Genomic DNA, 20,763 nt, shown 5'->3' with positions numbered 1-20,763 from the left:
GGGATGCAGATAGAAGATAAGCAAGCAACAGTGAAAAAATAAACACAAAATCTCTCTCACAGAGAATAATAAGGGTTGTTAAATGCCCTTCAAAGAGCCATACGAAGAAATCAACTGGTAAGGGTTATTTAAAGCAGAAGGAGCCGAATCACAGGAAACGCGCCTTACAAAACAGAAAAATGAAGACAAGATAAGCCAGAATGGGCCAAGGACCCCAGGGTCAGTACCTGATATTCAAAGAGCCAGTCACTGCCACTGTTTTTCCTGGGTGAGCCAAACCAGGAGAGTACTTTCCTCTATATCCAAAATGTTACCACATTAATCCAAGCACTTATCCTATCCCACTTCAATTACTGCATCAGCCGTCTTGCTGACGTGTCCCTCTCCACTTAAATCCATACTTCAATCTGGTGCCTGGATCACTTTTCTTCAAAACTGTTCAGTCCCAATTTCAAGATTCATGTAATTTCCTCCAGGGATGTTCTAGGAATGAGCAGTACTATGATCTGAATTGAGTCCTTCCTTATTTATAGTACTGGCTGTCTCCCCACCTAGACTGTAAGCTCATTGTGGGCAGGAAATGTCTGTTTATTGTTATATTGTACTCTCCCAAGGACTTAGCATAGTGCTCTGCACACAGTAAGCACTCAATAAATAAGGCTGACTGACTCCAGTGGATGTCCAACCACCTCTGCTTCAAACTGAAACTCCTTACCATTGGCTTTAAATCACTTTACCCCCTCCCTCCTCTACTTCTGCTTTTCTACTACAACCCAGCCCACACACTTTATCCCTGTAATGCCAACCTACTCACTGAGTACCTCGATCCCGTCTATCTCACCACCAACCCCTCACCCACATCCTGCCTCTTGCCTGGAGTTCCCTCCCCGTTCATACTGACAGACGATCACTCTCCCCCAACCTTCAAAGTCTTCTTAAAAGTACATCTCCTCCAAGTTGCTTTCCCTGACGAAGCCTCACTTCCTCTTCTCCTACTGTCTTCTGTGTCACCACTGCCCTCGGATTTGCACCCTTTATTCACCCCACCCTGAGCCCCACCGCACTTACATACATATTCACAATTTATTTATATCAACGTCTATCTCTCCCTCTTAATTATAAGGTCATTGTGGACAGGGCACGGGTCAACAACTCTGTTATATTGCCCTCTTCCAAGTACTTGGTACAGTTCTCTGCATCCAGTCAGCACTCAATAATATACTTGGGTGGTAAGATCGCTTTTACTTTCCCACAAATAGAAGTCATACCTAACGTGGACTCACTTCCCTGCATTATGATCGATGCAAGGTGCTTCCCTAGAAAAGTTATCTCCAGCTCATGCCTTTATCATGATGGAATGTGAAAAAGAAGGAGAGTAGAGGGGAAAGGAGGTGGTGATGATGATAATCATGTGTTCTCTGTTAATGGGAAATTTATCAGCCTGCCCTCTGGCAAGAATTGGAATTTCTGAAAATAAATATTTATGTTACATGAGTCTGTACTGTTCTTTTTTTATATACATACACTAATTATCTCGTCAGGCTGATGCTTATTGATATACTTAAAATGTGCTGTCTGGAATTGAGGGACATTGCTATCACCTTTAAATAATGCAGAGGAAAAAAAAATCAGCTGGGAAGCTAGCTAACCGCCATCTCTTAATGCTAGCTGCTGCCTTATTAATGTCATGCAACTCAAACTTATCTTTCATAGATACTGTTGCTAGGGAGACTTGAGTTTAAAGCTTACTGCTGAAGGGGTCAATTGAAAATTGAATCATATTCAAAATTACAGAGGAAAAATAACTGAAGAAGTAAATATACATATTTAGAGCCAAATTTTAAATGAGTAATCTAACGGAGAAAAAATGCATTGAAGTGTATAAAAATTATGCTAACTTTCAAATGTAAATGGGAGCTCCTCTTTTTACAACACGTTTACATCTTATAAATCCGCTTTCAAGCAACATTCCTCACACTTCACGGGTAAAATCAGAATTAGTGAATCATAAAATGAAGTTCTCCTAAACAGGTATTAAAACAATGATGCATCAGGAAAATTTTGTCTGCCTTCTCCCTTTAAAGCCAATTCTCTTCTTCAGTTCACTGACCGTATGTTGAAATGAAGCAAAAGCAAACAGAATAGAAAGAAGAAATACTTCAAAGATGACTAATCCATTAATATTACCACTGAAAACTTCTATAAGCATATGGGAGAATGCAACAAACTTATAAAACAGTTCCTGCCTTCAAAAAGTTTACAGATATGTTTTAAATTTATTTTTGGACTGCACTGCAGATCTTTCCCATAGTCCTTCAGAATAGAAGCATCCAAATTTTATGGTTACCAATATGTGAGTCTGATACTTTCCTGACTATGAGAACAAAGGTTGAAATTATATGTATAACCAGTAGCGTATATTAACAAGAAAGAGTCAGAAAAAGAGACTTAGGTACTTCACGTTTTTTATTTACGTAACCATAAACTGGCAGTGATACCTGAAGTCAAAAATTTGAGCTGGGAAGGTTCCAAGAGCTGTTCCTAAATGAGGCACAGAGTTAATGGATTTAAAAAGGTCTGCCTCCAGAACTATGATGGACTAATTTCCAAAAACTCCCTCTAGACTGTAAGGCTCGTTGTGGTGCAGGGAATCTACCAACTCTGTTATTTTAAACTCTACCAAGAGATTAGGACAGTGCTCTGAACACAGGAAGCACTCAATACGACTGATTGAAAATAAAAGCAAAATTCATAAGCAAACCCAACTGTGACTTCCATGCCAGAAAGTGAGGGGATTAAGTGTGCCTAAATGAAGGCCACAGCAGAGGTGGTTCTTGGCTTTAAGGTATGTTTTCCAGAAACAAATCAGAGAGAATTGCCTCCCCGGGATATTTCCTGTTGACTGGTTTGCCCGGCTATGTGGGAGCATGTTCTTTGGGCCTGAACGACGTGTCCGGCCTGTCTGCCTGCTGTGAAGAGCCCGTGGTTATTAACACAGCTTCCAAAGACATTCACCAGGCTTCCCACACAAACATAAAATAGGATGTTAACAATCTTTTATAAGTTTTTTACCTACCTAAAGACAAGAGTTTTCTGTCTGTATTTTCTCCTGAAAATGAAATTAACTAGTACCAAGAATGGCCTGCCACTATGGAATATATATACAGATGCAATTAATCCACAAACATGCCTGCATTCTAGATGGATAAAGAGCACTATTCCCATTTTCTCATACCAGGTGCCAGAAAGTTTCTGAAAAAATCCAAAATCCAAAAGGGCACATATCCTTTACGATGGGTAACTTTTTTATTGTTAGAAGAACTTTTGCAACTTTGCATTTTTTCCTCAGAGAGAACTTAAGAATTATTTAGTACAATTTTAATTAAAACTCAATAATTTACAATTTCAATATTTAACATGCCCCACCATTCTTGTTCCCATAAGCAACAGTCAGAGCACTCTGGTTACAGTGGATGGATGGAATTAAGTTTAACAAGGGGACTAATTGAAGTTTTCCTAGGGCAGGGCCCAGGTATCCACGTTAAACCACGAAAACCCTAATGTTTGGTGACTTGAACCCAAACCTCTGAGGAATAGGTAACTGCTCATTCCCAGTTCAATCTTTGGACAGACATTAAAATGAATCGGCCCATTCTGTCATGCCATCTGCCAGGCAGTTTCCAGCTCAAACACTGCCCTCCAAACTTGCTGGTGATTTATTTTTGAAGCATAGAACTAACGGAGTTTTTTTGGAAATCACACTAGCACACCCTTGGGCCTTTACAACACTTTGAAAATGCCAGCATGGAGAAACAAAAAGGAATGCCCAGAAAATAAATCAATATGAAATTATTCAAAAGTTCTGGTAATTCCTTCTTATTTTTAGAGTCACTTTTGAATTCACCCAGAACGATGCTTAATATATTGTGGAGAGCCAGACCAAATAAGGATCCTTCAAGTCAATCAAGGCGCTTCATAAGCCAACTTGACTGCTAGATAGCCACTACAACGATCTACCAGGGGTAGTAGTGAATTCCTTCACTGGGGTCCTTAGAAATCAACTCCCGGCTGGACTTGCGCTAGATTTACCAGAACAGTAACTTCTCAGATGCAAACACATCGACAGGGAAAAAAAGAGAGGCACTTTGTCAATATTCTAAGAGCACCCCGGCAAGGAGGCCAAACTGAGAAAGAGGTATTTTATGTTAATGTGCCAAATTCCAAGTAGCTAAGTAATCCTATAAGCACTATTTATAGACCCACAAAAGTCTAACAGACTGCATTTGGACCACAACTCATTCAATTTATGATCTAGCTGGCTTGAACACAGGGATGCTATAGCATTAAAAAAAGAGATTGTAATGTGCTCTTCTCAAGACTAAATAAAATAGCTATGCACTTATCCGATCAAATAAATGGGTCACAACCAATTAATCAGTGGCATTCACTGGGCTTCTTACTGGGCGCACAGCACCGTACTAAGCTCTTGGGAGAGTCTGACGCGATAGAGTTGGTAGACCCAATCTCTGCCCACGAAGTGCTTTCAGCCTAGCCGGGGAGGCAGGCATTAAAATAAATTACAGAACAGGGAAATGGCAGAGTGTAAGGATACGTACATAAGACCTGTGATGCTGAGGAAGGGGTGACTATCAAGCGTTCCAGGGTGGGAAGAATATCGAGTACTCAAGGGGTCTGAGTTCATAGGTGACACAGAAGAGAGGGAGAATAGGGGAAATGAGGGCTTAGTCAAAGTAGGCCTCATGGAGATGTCATTTTCCCAGGGCCTTGAAAATAAAAAGAGTAGTGGTCTGTCAGATAAGAAGGGGGAGGGACTTGCAATAGAGATACCCTGTTCCTTTAGAGTGGCTAAAATAACACAAGTCTGTGACTTTCTGCACTTTAGTTCTTTCCCTTACCTCAAACTGCTAGTTTTAGTCTACAAGAGAAGTCTCTCGAATGGAAAACTGTATCCAGACCTAGATTAGGGATTTCAATCAATCAAATTTATTGAGCGTTTACTGGGTTCAGAACACTGTAGTAAGCATTTGCGAGAATACACTATAACAGAGTTGGTAGACACATTCCCTGCCTACAACAAACAGAGTCTAGAGGAGGAGGCAGACAACAGTATATACAAATTACAGATATGTACTGTGTGGTGAATAAAGGCAGCATATCAGGGTGACACAGAGGGAGTGGGAAAAGAGCAAAGAAGGGATTAGTCAGGGAAGGCCTGTTGGAGAAAATGAGCTCTCAATGAGGCTTTGAAGGTGGGGAGAGTAATTGTCTGTCAGATATGAAGGAGGGAAGGGCGTTTCAGGCCAGAGGCGGGACGTGGGCAAGAGGTCGGTGGCAAGATAGACAAGATCAAAGTTCAGTGAGTAGGCTGGCATTAGAGGAGCAAAGTGCGCGGGCAGGGTTGTAGTCAAGGAACTTAGATAAAATCTCCCTCTCAACTTTAAGCTCGCTGTGGGCAAGGAACATGTCTGCCAACTCGGTTGAACTGCACTTTCTCAATAGCTTAGTACAGAGTTCTGCACACAGCAAGCATTCAATAAATACAACTGATTGATGGAATCAAGTTCTGTAGTGTCGGTTTGCAAAGGAACTCAAAGCCCTTCACAAATGTTTTAAACTCTGCCCCTGAAATTAGGAGAGTATAAAATGATGGGCAGATAGTAAGCTTCGAGGGGAACTCGGCACTCCACAGCAGTGCTTTATTAAGAAGACCCGGCCACTAGACAAAAGCATTTAGAAATGTTCTGGTTACAAGTGCTTTGATTCTGGATTCCCTGATGAAAATTATTTTCACTGAAAGTGTTTAAAAAACCAAAAGAAAGCAGTATATTTATATTCAAGTCACCCTTGAGCCACTAAGGTACAGTAAAAACTGACTCATCAGACTAACGAAGGAGGCATAGATTGCTGAAATATTTTTAAAATGCAATTTGACAGTATTATTGTGGTGTGAAATAACCTTTTTTGTTTTAACATCTTTGTAGGACAGCTGCAGATTCAGGAGTCTATATGCGCGTCTCTCTCCTCTTATCTTTTTGCATATCTCCTGAAAATTTTTAAGCTAGTGTGGAACAAACTTGTCTTCCTTTATCCCTTTCTTAATGCTGCCAAAGGAAGGATAGCTTTGTTCTATGCTGGAGAGGAATAGGAAAGGAAGAAACCGGAGTAAACAGCCAATCCAAATAATTATAAATTCTAGATTAATGGGATCCATGTCAATGAAAATCCAAATAAATAAAGTTTACTATTTACATTCCTCAATCTGGCTTAAAGTACCTATGCATCTCATCTAAAAACAACATTTCATCAGCCAGGAGAAATGCACAACCTACTAAAAAACCTTGCAAAATGTCATTCAATAAAATGTCTAATAGATTGAACTTTCATTATACTTACACTTTTTGAAAGTATAAACATGCCTTCTAATCTCATGCAATGCCATGAGAGTACAGTATTCCTTTCCAACACATCCATTTCTATCCTATTCGCTTGTGTGACACCAAGGCTATGCCTTAGCAAAACATCTCAAGTTGTCGTGTGTTAAAATAGCTTAGTGCAGAAATAGTAATGGTAGTTCAGGAGAAACAGACAGGAGTGGTGTTGATGCCCAGAGGGGCATAAGGTTTGGTTCCTTTGAGCTTCTGGTGAGTTGCTGAGGCAGAAGTGGGCTAACAGGGAAGATCAGTAGGAAACAAAGATAAGACATCAGCATCACAGCCACAACCTTTAAAATCAACACAAAGACAATGACTATTACTACTGGGGTCCTGTTTTGTTCCCTACTATTGGGTACTATGGAAAACCAGAAAACTACCCTTCTTATTGCATGACACTTTAAAATCCACCTCATGCCACATTTAATAGAATATTAGAGAAACTGGCAAGATATGCTTTTTCACCATACTATTTAAAATTTACACCTCCTCTAATGGGAGTGTGGGCCTGGGGAGGGAATTACTTGTTGAAGTGAGAATTATCGAAAGTGATGAAGAGGCCGCCTCCCATTTATAGGTTCCCTTTCTTCCTCTCTCCTCAGTTTTCCAGTCCCCCAGCCCAATGAAATTCAGTTTTCTGGTGACTCACCCACCAATCCCCCAGTTTCCAAGCTTATCATATAATAAGCAACCTCTCTCATTTCTACCTGCAATAAGATATGCCAAGATTTAGGGACAGTAAATGTAATGAAAACAACATTATACATTTCAAGGAAAAATCCCATCAAAAATCCAAATTGGGCTTAGTGGACAAATGGAATGGAAAAGCCCCCAACATCAGCAGCCTTTACTGTAACCCTTGGCATCCTTGTACTGTAATTTCTCTTCCTCATGTTTATGCTTCTGACAAAACCATGAACACATCAGATTTATAGAAAATGGAGTCAATAGCAGAGGTCAGTTTAGCTTAGTGGCCTATTATGATGTTAAAGGTAAAACTAAGTATTTAGAGGCTCCACTGAGAAGATTTCTTGCACAAGCAGTGTGGTACCCTGGAGCAGTGATCTGGAGAACTACTGCACTGGTAAATCAGATAAAAAGCTTAAATCTGCTTATTACTATCACCTCCTATGCCAATAGGCATCAAGCATCCACTAACCTTCAAACTACAAGTAACCAAGGATTTTTTTCCCACTCTTTACAATAGCAAAAGTGCACCTGAAATTAGCCTGCACTTGGGATAATCTGGTTAAAAAATGAAGGTCAACAGGCTTCATCTCTTATAAACCTTAAAATAAGCAAATGGCCCTGGAATATCTCCAAGACCAAAATAGGTGTTCAAACAGGGTGCTTGGTTGTCCTAGGCAAAGAGAAGACCACAGACTAACAGACATCATGAGAGAAAAGAGAAAATCTATGTATGGCATCTACCTAGGTGTCTTGCTCTTATACAGCCAGATTGCTCAGTGCACAGTGGCATCTCTGAGCTCCAGGAATTCAAATTTAGCCCTAGTATTACACAATGCAGCATACCCAACTTAAACTGCATGCCCAATGTGAAGGGCAGAGAATAACTTCAAAGTTTCTGCACCATCTTTTAACACTGTTTTCCTGACAAGAGCTTTTAGAAAAGAAGCAGCATTTAGCATATCACACAACCCAGACTGCAAAAACTAATCCCAAATGTTAAAGTCCTCTGCTATCATGTTAATGTTGATGACCTCTTCATTCCACTAGTAAAAGAAAAGAAGCAGGAAGTGGGACTCCAAACAATATGTTGAGCATGTAACAATTAACTCAGTTCTGAATAACCTTCCTCCACAAATCCAAAGACCAAAGGTTCTGAACTGTCTTGCCTATGATCACAGACAGGAGTAAGCTAAACTTCAAAGATTCGTGCTACCAACACTTCAAACACTATAACCATTTTTCAGCCATCCTAGGCAGTTGGTCTTAAACATGAAAGAATGAGAAACAAAAGAATATAGTTTTCGCTTGCATTAGGAAAAAAAATGGTTGCTGACACTGGAAGGCCTTCTTTCAGCAGTTTCTCATCTTGGAAATCTGCATTATTAGTACAGTACTTTGCACACAGTAAGAGCTCAATGAACATGACAATAAATCTCTGTCTAGCATTTTTAGAGTAGAGGAAGAGGTCCACTAAAAAAAATTTCATTCAGCAATTTTTGAACCAGAACCAGGCTGTGCAAGTGAACTGTAGGAAGATGCCAGTTTCTTCTGGGAGATGTTACTTTTTTTTCATTAGATGAATCATTTTCATGTTAGTTTTAGCAAAAGCCAAAAGGCATGTTGAATGTCCTTGAATATTCAATACACTTCTGTTTTTAATTGAACCAAAAGTAGAAAAGATCAAGTGAGGGAGGGATGGGGGGAGTCAAAATACTCTCCCTAAATGTGTAAAACACACAAGTATGGAATACTTATTTACCCGTTTCCAAGAATTCAAATGTTTACTCCACCAAACACACAAACAACTCCACTTCTATTGTATTTGGCAGACATACTGTAGCTATCTCTGAAAAATGGTAACCTGTTTGCCGACTTTAAATGTCTCTTTTCAGCAATCCTTACTTTCAGAATATTTTGGGTTTCATTCCACTTGTTTGTCCATTCTTTGGTCAGCTCTTGTACCTAAAAATAAAAAAGTCCTCCATGAATAGTAATAATGAGAGATTTGTATTCATTATTTTTAAGGCTAATTCATCAGCCTCAAAAAAGATGAGAGTAAAACGGAGCAGACATACACCAGTGTGATTCTTTCTAGAAACCCTCTGACATACAGCCAATTAATTGCTGTCCTGATGCTCCCCACAAAACAGTACACCACAGGAAAGGTTTCATAGGAAACTGGCAACAATTGGTGCATGTTAGAGAGTCACTTTTTGCACTGTACTCAAAATTTGCTTTTGTGGGAACTAATCATATTTAGATGATCTGGATGGCAACCTCCCATTTAATTGCTAATTTTGCTTGACTATACTTAAAGATACCAGGAAACAGTGATTTACTTTTCCTTATAATTTGATGTAGTGATTAGAAAGTCTTTGATATTACAGTTTTCTTGTAGGAGGTAATTTCATTCAGTAGCTAATTAATAAGGTCTGAAGATATCGTCCCAGTTTTATTTCTAAATGTGGCATTCTTCAATTATCTGAGTTAAGGAAGACATCTTCTGAGAAAAACGTCTTTCTTCTAATCTACTGCAAACTGAAAATAATGTCCAATATGCAAGGGTAGCATGATTTTAAAATCCATTTGTTAATAGCCAAAGTATTTTGGGAGCACCATAGAACTTTCAACAAACTCCTCACCACTATCACCTCGATGGAAGATGGAAGTGCCATTACTCTTCTTGCTAAATTCTGGAATCTAGAAGGAAGGGATATCTCAAAGCTCAGATGATTCATCTCCGTTCTTATACCTAAATATTTCACAGTATTCCAATTCTGGATGGCCACCCATGGTAGTGGAACTACTAACTGTATGGTGTCACAAAGGAGTTTTCTGAAACCCAAACAATCCTTGAACTTCTCATTAGAACACAATTTTCAAATGGGGGGGGGGGGAGTACAGATAAAACAGAACAAGCACAAAATAAACAATTTCTTTCTTAAACATTCAAGCATTTTACAGAATAATTCCTTTATCCTTCATCACCCTAACCTCAAATATCTGGTTTGCTCAAAAGTGTATATATGTGAAATTATAATTTCCTGGATTTAATGCTGGGTTCCAGGCCCTCTTTATCAGGTGGTGGAGCTTGTCTAGATTTGTCACAAAACCCAAACCAATAAGGATCTTTAGGCAATGAATTTTTTTAAAGGCGCATATTTTGGGGGTTGTTGTGAATTGTAGTTTTAAAGAAAAATTGTATACAGCTTGGGCCTTTTTCGTGTCAATTTGAATGAACTGTAGCTCTGGAATAACAGATATATTTCATCACAGAAAAGAGTCAGTCACTGTAGATCCTAGCTGGGTTTCTCCTTATGGTTTTCTTAAATGGTAATCATAAAACTTACCCAAACAGTAAAACTATAATACAGCTATTACTGTCAGATCGTGTATATACTTAAAATAGCATGTGTTCGGCAGTTTCATCTACCTAGTTCTGGATGGCCACCCACAGTTCCTGACAACTATTAGGAGACAAAGAACAAATATAGCAGTTCCAACATACTCAAGGTAGAAGTTTAAATGTAATAAATGTAATGTTCCATTAAAAAAAAAGTCTTCTAAAGGAATGTTTATATTTATGCTATCAACACACCATTAGTTACATATTCATGACTGCATAATTCTACTGAAAGTATTTGTTTCCAGCAGAATTTTGGCTTCCTTAGAGCTCTTTTATTTTTTTTTTCCATTTGGCTTACCCATTTAGCAATCTGAGTCAAATATATTTCCAAAAGGCATTTTTAAATTTCATTTCTCTATTTGGGTGGAGACTAATTGCCCCTTATCTAGAGAGGGTGCAAAATCAGGTCCAGGGTAAATGGGGGGGGGGGGAAAGTTGTCAAACCAGAACATGGTGGTGAAGTACAGGCATTCACAACACCCTGCCCCATGTCAATACCCCAGGGCTGAACTTCACACTTCTCAAAAAAGGGTATTCAAGTTCCTTTCTGTCTTTACTATAGTGTAGGCCCCTTATGAAGGTCATTAGATGACAACAATATTCTAGTTAGCCCATATTTAGCAGCTGTGCACACATTTACCAGTGTCCCTCTCACCTTTGTACCCTTGTATTCTTATAATATCTACCCTTTCTACATCTCATATCACTACAGCAAATATTCTGGTTTCCAAAGAAATACAAAAAATAAACAAGGCACCATGAAGCAGAGGTAAACCATTTCAACAGTCTTTTAGGTTCACAGCCAGATGGTCTTGAGGACTCAAATCTTAATTTCCTTTTAGGTTCTTGGTTCATGGACAGTGCTTTATTTTCACAAGATGCTGGAATTTTAAGGTCCTATAAGAGGATACAGTAGTCTGCTTTGCCTTAAAACACCAGGCTACTCCAAGCACTGGCCCAACTACTTAGCAAGTTTCTGAAGCATTTTCTTATCTTTAATAATTTATCTTTAATATCTTATCTTCAGTTACAGGAGGAAGTTAACTTTAAAATGGTATATAATTCACAGAAACTTGAGTAATCAGTGATCTTTCTTCAAACTCTCACTTAGGAAAAGAGTCTGTCTCTCTCTTTGGACTGCAAACTCTTTATGGGCAGGGATGGTATCTATCAACTCTGTTGTACTGTACTTTCCCAAGGCTTAGTTGGTGCTCTGCATACAGTAAGTGCTCAATAAATGCCACTGATGATTAACTAAAACCAAGATAGCCGACTCTGTAAAAGAGCTTAAGCACATCAAGTTCTTGCAAAGCATTTCATACAAGCTAAGTTAAAATAGAACACTAAACCAAAACTTACCCTTGCTTCATTCTGCTGGAGTTTTTCTTCCATGCTTAAAGCAGTAGGTGAGTCTAACAGTGCAATCTAAATGTCAAAATATAAATATGTATTACTTTTAGTAAGAAGCAGTAAACTACAAAATTTAGTTTTCCAACTAATGAAAACCAGCAATTGCTCAAGCACTAATTACTAAGAATGATAAACAACTTAAATAATGAATCATAATTTGATATATCAAAAAATATATCATTTAAAATGCATGACTATATAGAAATTCACATGCAGTGTTCACATCAATGGCAATACTTCCAGGGTACCGGTATAATTCAATTTTTAAAATACACATATTATTTGGAAAATCTAGATACTATTTGATAAGTTGGTTCTTTTGAGGGTAATTTGCTTTAAATATAGTTGGAAGAGATTTATGTCATTTACTATTGATATTTTAAACTACCCTGTAGTTTAATCCTATACTCACAACATTTTGCATTGAAAAATCCATCAAGTCTGCTTGAATATAGGAGACAACTTTCTTATATAAACATTAGGTTCGATATTCGATATTCAGTATTCAATACTAGAATAAGTAATTATTGGCAATTAAACTGTTTGGAAGCTCTGGGTACCCAACATTTTCAAAGAAACTTGATGGCATTTGAAATATAATAATCTAGGATTAGAAGATTATCTATAGGAGAAATTACATAGGGATTTCTTTTTTCATATGGGTACGTAAGAGTTCTTGGCTATTTCATAAAGCATTATAAGTTTTAATTAGAGGCCTGTGCTATCTCCCACACTATTATAATTTCATAGTATAAAAGACATTATAATTCCCATTTTTATTATAATGTCTATATTTGATTACCTGAACTAATTAAAAGGTTTTCAGGGTTAGGGTCTCACCTACATCCTGCCTCTGTCCTGGGACACTCTCCCCTTTCATATCTGACAAACAATAACTCTCTCTGCCTTCAAAGCCTTATTGAAGGAACATCTCCTCCAAGAGGCCTTCCCTAAACCCTCATTTCCTCTTTTCCCACTCCCTTCTGTGCTGCCCTAACTTGCTCCCTTTAAACATCATACCCCCAGCCCCATGGCATTCTAAATATATATCCATAATCTATTTATATTAATGTCTTTCTACCCCTTTAGACTGAGGGATGAGAAGGTCAGTGCAGGATCAAGTCACAATTACATGGGGAACAAACAAATCTTGTCTTTTGTCCTGCTGTTACATCTGTTGCTTGCATCACCTGGACTGTATTCCCTTTTCCCTTCTGTGTCACAATCCTTACAAAGCTTTTGCTCAAACAGGGCCATTCCTTTGTTGACTGTTTGGATGGAGAGGATAGGGCAGATTTTAGCGAAGTTGTTAAGGTGAGACCGACAGGATTTGGTGACAGACTGGATATGTGGGTACTTGTCTATGTGTTCTTGGGCAAGTCTAACTTCACTGTGCCTCAGTTACCTCATCTATAAAATGAGTATTGAGACTGTGAGGCCCTTTGGAACAAGGGACAGTGTCGAACCCTATTTGCTTGTATCCACTCCAGCGCTTAGTGCAGTGCTTGGCACACAGTAAGAGCTTAATAAATACCATTATTATTATTATTAATATGAATCCCAGGCCTTTTTCAGTAAAAGTGGGGGCTGAGTCACCACTCCACATACGCAATCTTTAACATGTGCATAAATCCATGCTGAAAGCAGTGTATTTGTCTAAAACACTGGGAACACAAATCTTTCCCCATGCAAGTCAGTTCAACTCACACTTGCCTCAATCAAAATTAAACAAAAAAGCACAGGCCAGTACAGACATCGTGCCAGGGCTTAGACTGGAGCAAAGTCAGGGGTTCAGCCTAGAAAAATTATCCTCTGATGGTTGAAAAACTGCTGGAGCCTGGGGAGCAGGGACAAAGTTGGAGCACTGGCCAAGAAGGGAGCGGAAATATGATCCCTTGGGTTAAAGGGGAGCAGGGTGGAAAGATCTTCAGAAGAGGGTAATGAAAAAGGAGGGGGAATGAAGAGGGAGAGGGAGAAGAAGGGATAGAATGGTGTGAGAAAGGGAAAAAGAATACAGGGCAGATGAAAGGGAAAGAAAAGGAAAGGAAAGGCAAACAAAAGGGGCAGAGATGAGAAGGAAAAAAATACAGGACATAAATGAGAAAACAGAAAATGGATGACAGCAGAGAAGGACAAAAAGAACAGAAACAAAGAGGCTGAGGAAAGAAACAAGAAACAGGGAAGGTTTGGGAAAGAATGTAAACGCTGAGTAATTGAAAGTTTATAGAGATGGGAGAGAGTGGAGGGTGATAAGAGAGTTTTACAAGGGGAGGAAAGAGTGAGAGAAAGGGTACACGAGGAAAACTGGCCAAGAGATGGATCTCAGGAATTACAATTTACAAATTACAACTAGTACCCCACTGGAGTTAAATCAATCAATTGATCAATAGTATTTATTGAGAGCTAACTGTGTGCCAAGTACTGTACTATGCACTTGGGAAAGTGAAATACAACAGAGTTGGTAGATGCAATACCAGCCCACAAGGAGCTTACAGTCTACAGGGGAAGGAGACAAACTAAATTACAGAAAACAGAAATTGTAGACTATAAGGATAAGTGCTGTGGAGCTGGGGTATCATAGGTAAATACGGAATATACAGCCAAGCGCATAGCTGGTGGAGAGGAAAGGGTGGGACATAAGGGAAATAGGGGCTAAAATGTCTTTCGACTATTGTACAATGCTCTGCACAAGGAAGCGCGTAATAAATAATAACAATTGATTGGATTGTGAGCCCCTATAAATGTGTTGATTCACTTGTACACTGAATTGTTTGATTACCCTAGTTGGAAATACTTTAATGCCATTCTCTTAAAGCTACATAAAAACAATTCCTGACTCCTTTAATTGTTCTTAACTCTTTTTGTAATTATCTCTTTTCCCAAATTTTAACCACTCCTTTGAATAATACCAATGATTTGAATATTACCACTATTGGAAATCCCAGGCCTTTAGAGACCATCTTCCCCTGCATTGCTCCTGAACTCAGAGAATGCTGCCTTAAAAAGGAAAACTTGGCACCCACTCTAAACATATGTCAAAACTTAAACCATCACAATAGCCATTTTATTCAAATCTTCATTATATTCACATTGGCAAACAACATTACCTTAAAATATATTTTCACACTATAAAATGCCTAAGCAGATTTTAAATGACAAACTAAGTCTCCAAACTTTTCATATTGTTGATAGGGCGTATGGTTGATCCTGTTTATTGTGCTAGAAATTAATTCACAATTTATAGCTATTAGACTGCTCATCACACCAAGTGCAGCATATAAAATGATGCACAAAAGTAGATAATGAACACAAAGGCCAACTGGAATTTGATGTAAATGGAAAGGTACGCATAGTCACCCATTCACAGTTTCACGTAGCACTTATTTACCTAAATCAATATAATGAGGGAGATAATTATCTCATTAAGATCCAGAAATAGATGCTATTACTCAAAGAAAATTATTCAGAAAACTCAAAAAAACGTAACCTGATTCCCTTGAGCAAGCAGAGTTTTGAGTCTGGCTATCTCAGCTCGAAGCTCACGAATGAGTTTGACGTTGGCATCCTCATTAATGGTAGGCTTGTTGATGATGTTTTTGGCTCTATTTGCATAGCGAAGAGTACTTAGGGTTTCTCCGTAATTGACATCAGCAGGTGAAATAGCTGTGAAAAATGAATTCAAAAATAATTTACCCAGCACTAGTGTTTCATTTAACACAAAGTTGGTTTGCAATTTAAAAGTCAGATTAAGCTGGGAAGATTACAAAATTATTCTCTGCTACATTTATGAACATTAAATATATTAGAAATGCATTCAGAGTAGGTGACCTGCAACCAATGAAATGCCATTCAGTAGGGCTTGGATCCTAGATCAGTAATTCACAATGGTTAAACATTTTGAGCTCTGAAATTGCTATCCTTACAAGGAGGATCAGTTGTTTTCTACAGTGCAGAGAAAAGCACTCTATCCTCCTACATGAGATTTGGCCTAGAGAAAGGATAAAGCAAGCACTATCCCTTTCAAAGAGGAAAATGTTCCAAAAACCTATCCGGAACAAGATCTCATCAGAACAAAAGTACTAAAGTTTCCTCTTTGGCAAGGTGCATCACCAATTTATGTTAAGATATAAGGATTTCTTATTCTGTTTCCCCTGTCAAATAATAAAAGGAAAATTCTTACCTCTACAAATCCTCAAAGACCTGGCCTGAAAGAATTGATAATTTTCTGTTTGTTTTTAAATGGTATTTGTTAAGCGCTTACCATGTGCCAGGCACTACTCTAAGCACTTGGGTAGATACAAGGTAATCTGTTTGGACAAAGTTCATGTCCCACATGGAGCTTATGGTCTTAATTCCCATTTTAATGATGATGTAACAGACACAGAGAAGTTAAATACAATAAACATTCAGGTGAAACCATGAGGAAAAAAATACACCTCTATATATGTTCAATACAAACCATATTTTTTGGCTTAAATTTGAGTTTAGGTTGAATTTTGGCTAAAAAATTTTAATTTGGTGTTACAGAGGGTTTATGCCAAGAAAAATCTAAAAATTTTCCGTGCCTTCAGTTCATAAAGGATGGACTGACAAGTAAGAAGTGATACCACTTCCACCGAGGAAAAACTAGAAAATTGATTCTCCAGAATGCCAAAGACCACCGAAGGAAAAGGCACTGCTGAGATCACTTGAGACACTGGTTAGAATGGAGTTGAAGACTGTGAAGCATCTTACTTTCCCTTTAGGGAGGAAAGTAGGATGGGTTCCTCTGACAGACAGAAGAAAGGAATCTCTCTTAAGGATTTCAGGAAAGAAAGTGATGAATCCTGTCTTTGTCAAAGGAAAGAGGAGAAACCTAGAGGGGATGGTTTAAGTTCATAAAACCCTCAGCACTTATATACATATCTTTAAATTATGTACTATAAATTATTTGTATTGATGCCTGCCTCCCTCTCAAGACTATAAACTCATTATGGGCAGGGAACGTGTGCTACTGCTGTCGTTCCTTACTCTCCCAAACGCTTAGTACAGTGACCTGCATATAGTAAGCGCTCAAAAAATACCATTGATTGATGGCAAGGAAAACAACATAATGATGGAACTAAAATGGCTTCCAGTGAAAAACACATTCTACTGAGTTACTGTCATCATGGGTGGCAACTACATGGAGGAAAGATTTTCAACACCACCACCAGTTTTCTGGGAGAGACTCACCTCTGTGCTCTTCTCAGGTACCTTTGGGCCTGTTCTTATCTGCACTCGCCTGGTACTCCCAGGTCCCTGTCCTACTCACTCCCTGCACCGTAAACCCCATCCTTTCTCACCTTGTGCTCGCAAAAGAAAAAGCTGATTTTCTTTTACTTCTTAAAATGAACATTTTTCAACCTATCAACTCTCACTTAATAAGGATTCATTTGAATATGAAAATGTGACCCTCTGCCAAATCTTTAAGGGACCCAAAAATTAAACTAACAATTTCATGCCGAATGTTCACAGATTTCAGACCTACTTCCTTACGAGAGAAGAAAATTCACATATTTATCCCACAATGCCATAACTCTGATTTCAGTAGATCCTGGATAAGACTCTTTATTTATAAGTTTTAAAAAATTGCTAAGTGATAGAGAATGAATGAGCTATATTAGGTTAATCTTATGCCAGAAAAAAATCATTAATTAAAAAAGGTGCAAATAGCACTAATTCTTAATGAGACACTTTGAACTAAATATTTACAGTTCACTACCAGGCATATGGGAAAACAACTTAAACCCCTTACTGGCAATCATGATAGTTTTAGAGTTTCCTCCAAGGCTATCTTTTAACAACCACGTCAAAACAGAGTCCCTGTAAGGCACAAATACTTGCTTCTTCTTTACAAGAGGATTTGCTGCATCCTGAGATAAATCAGCTGTGGAAGTAAAAAAAAAAAAAAAAAGGCAATAATTATCAAGGCTGCTTCTTTAATTTTGATTAAAAGCCTTCAAGACATGATGTTTACAATGTTACTGTTCCATGGCGATATAGTACCATTATACATAAAAGTGAATTAGCAGAAGTGAAGAGACATACCTAAGGCAGAAATGACATTTCCCAGAGTAACGAGGGATTTGTTAATATTCCCTCCTTCCTTTAATCTAACCCCCGTGGCACCAGTGGCATCTGCTCTCTCACTTCCAGCAAGATCCACCAAATGGATCTTGCTAACTGTTTCACATGGCATTTCGGCATCAAATTTAGCCTGAGGTAAAATACAAGACCAAAATTAAAAGGTACAAAAAACTTCTGGGTTGTTTATGCATCTAGATTTAATTACACCCACACGTCTCTGTGGTATCTCTTAGGTTTTTATTTTATGCCTGTCTTGATAATTATGCAACCTCAAAAATAAAGTTTAGCTCAACTATCAAAGAAAAGAGAGTAAATGGCAAGACAATGTTTCATGTCATAACCTTACCCTTGTTACTCAGTTTAAGACAAATTTGTTTCAAATAGGGTCTTGGGGATTCTACCTATGCTTGTTGATCTCACAACCACAGATATCTCTAAACAATTATTGAAATCTTACTCAAGGGTAAAATTCATTTTAAACAGTTCAAATATTCTGAAGTCACTCTATTGGCTTCTAGGTTAAATCAAAGGAGTCAGTTCCTTATGAATGAAGAATTCTTCCCTAACTTTTGCAGTTTACATAGCAAAACACTTTAAAATTATTTTCTTCTGTTTCCTTTCAGAGCTATGGCAATCTGTATTTTTTCATGACCAAAAAAATACTGTGTCCAGTCTGAATATCTTTTATCTACAACAGACACTTGGAGCAAATGTTTTGGCGCATATTCAAGGCCTAATCAATCAGTGATATTAATTTTACGTTTACAGTGTGCAGAGCACCGGACTGAGTACTTGGAATAGTACAATACAACAGAGTTGGTAGACAGTTCCCAGCCCACCAGGAGCTTATGGTCTAGAGGGGGGTCAGACATTAAAATCAACATTACCATTAGCATTATTTTCACAAAGAGTGGGTGCTAATAGGTGCCTCCATAAAAGGAGAGAAGCTAAAACTTGAAGCCAATGGTTTCTTTACTGTTCCATGTTTCTAAAGCTACAAAAAACTGAAGAGCAGTGTCAAAACACAAAATGTGTCAGAGTATATTAACGCCAAGAGTTGAGAATTAAATTCTGAGCCTGGTCTTTCCTGGAGGTGCAGCAAACTAATTTAGATTCAGTGTGAATGCCTTCAAGAAAACTTTTCACCTTATGTATGTGACTCGAAGTCTTTTCTAGTACTAAAAGAATGGATTTGCAAATACTGCCCTTCCATTTTTTGCACTGCTTATGCCAGCTGGAGAACTTTTCAAACAACTAAAAAGTTGTCCCTCTCAGCAAGTAGGGACTTTAACCTAAATTTAAAGGAAATTTCTACATCATAGCCTTGTTCTACACTTCCATAACATTACTTGGCTTTTGGCTACAATGAATTCTTATTCTAGTATTTTAATCCAATTGTCACACTCTACCTGGGGGAGAGCAGCTAATGGTCCTTGTACAGAGTTTTAAATAATAGAAACTTCATCTTAAGTATAGGAGCACATTCTTATGCTCTCAGAGAAGCAGCGTGGCTCAGTGGAAAGAGCTGCCACTTGTCAGCTGTGTTACTGTGGACAAGTCACTTAACTTCTCTGTGCCTCAGTTCCCTCATCTGTAAAATGGGGATGAAGACTGTGAGCCCCACATGGGACAACCTAATTCCCCGTGTCTACCCCAGTGCTTAGAACAGTGCTCTGCACATAGTAAGCGCTTAAATACCAACATTATTATTATTATTATGCCTGGTACAGAGTTAAAGCCTGCTAAGTGTTTAAAGTACACATGTAGACATCAAATTATTTTGATTGGAACCACTGAGAAACTCAGCAAACATGACTTCTTTAATTCTGATTGATAAAAATAACTTTCTTCCTTTCCCAGAATCCATTATGGCTAACCAAAATAATTAGTCCTTAAATCAGTAGAACCATGAAGTACACATAGTTATTGGAGACCACTTCATCTTCCTTACCTGAGTAAACTTGATTGTGAAAATGGCATGAGATCTGCTACTAACATCATTCATTCCAGTTGCTGCTGTAGTGCGATTTATATTCCCTGCATCCATTAGTTCTTCTACATCACCATAATTCTGCACTAAATGTTTGGACAAATCTAAAACAAATCAATAATAATGAAAGCGAGTAAGCCTATCTATGCAGAATACATTTATTTGGATCCACATTAAACTTTATGAACAATTTGTAATGTACAATAAACATGAATACTCTTTTTGGGTTTAGGAAGAAAACACCATACCTTAAGGTTTTCCAGAAAGTGTCAGGCCAATGGCCATCTAATTTAATGTCTTGGATCAATTTGGTGCCCAATGGTGAAACCAAAGGATGATACTCTGTCATATAAGAGTATAGCTATGTTTCGTCTAACATTCCCAAATTTCCCAACAATAACCTATGATAAACCTTTCATCCATAAATTTATCCAGACCTTTCTTGACTCTATTGATGTATTTTCTACTTTAAAACTTTCCTTTAGTTAAAAATTCAATTTTTTTAAACTTTTCGATTTTAATTCAATTGTCTTACAATCTCCTGTGCAAGAAAGTCATTCCTTTTGTATACCACTTGTTTTTCTCAGAAAAAGTAGTCACAGTCAACTTTGGTAAGCTAAACCAAGCTAAACACACTCCCAAATTATTTCACAAACCATGGCTTTAGATTTAACTTGACTGCTTGCTAACTTAATGGAAGTTATTCC

At 38.1% G+C, this 20,763-nt stretch overlaps 1 protein-coding gene across 7 annotated transcripts in view; it reads right to left on the bottom strand.

The window, feature by feature from the left end:
- The window catches only part of KIF16B (kinesin family member 16B), a 212,348-nt gene that overhangs the window by 155,805 nt on the left and 35,780 nt on the right, over nucleotides 1–20,763 (bottom strand). For 6 of the 7 annotated variants that reach the window (XM_029072597.2, XM_029072598.2, XM_029072599.2 and 3 more), the window contains exons 7-12: nucleotides 20,018–20,160; nucleotides 18,028–18,196; nucleotides 17,735–17,866; nucleotides 15,446–15,621; nucleotides 11,908–11,973; nucleotides 9,045–9,104 (exon numbers count right to left, since the gene is read on the bottom strand). In XM_029072597.2, the coding sequence (XP_028928430.1) occupies nucleotides 9,045–9,104; nucleotides 11,908–11,973; nucleotides 15,446–15,621; nucleotides 17,735–17,866; nucleotides 18,028–18,196; nucleotides 20,018–20,160 (746 nt within the window). Of the gene's footprint in view, nucleotides 1–9,044; nucleotides 9,105–9,784; nucleotides 9,884–11,907; nucleotides 11,974–15,445; nucleotides 15,622–17,734; nucleotides 17,867–18,027; nucleotides 18,197–20,017; nucleotides 20,161–20,763 lie in introns of those variants that run through there. The other variant, XM_039913158.1, reaches the window with a different exon arrangement.

This window comes from Ornithorhynchus anatinus, chromosome 9, assembly GCF_004115215.2.
Source record: "Ornithorhynchus anatinus isolate Pmale09 chromosome 9, mOrnAna1.pri.v4, whole genome shotgun sequence".
Taxonomy (NCBI): Eukaryota; Metazoa; Chordata; class Mammalia; order Monotremata; family Ornithorhynchidae; genus Ornithorhynchus; species Ornithorhynchus anatinus.
This window is presented reverse-complemented; position numbering and strand designations above follow the sequence as displayed.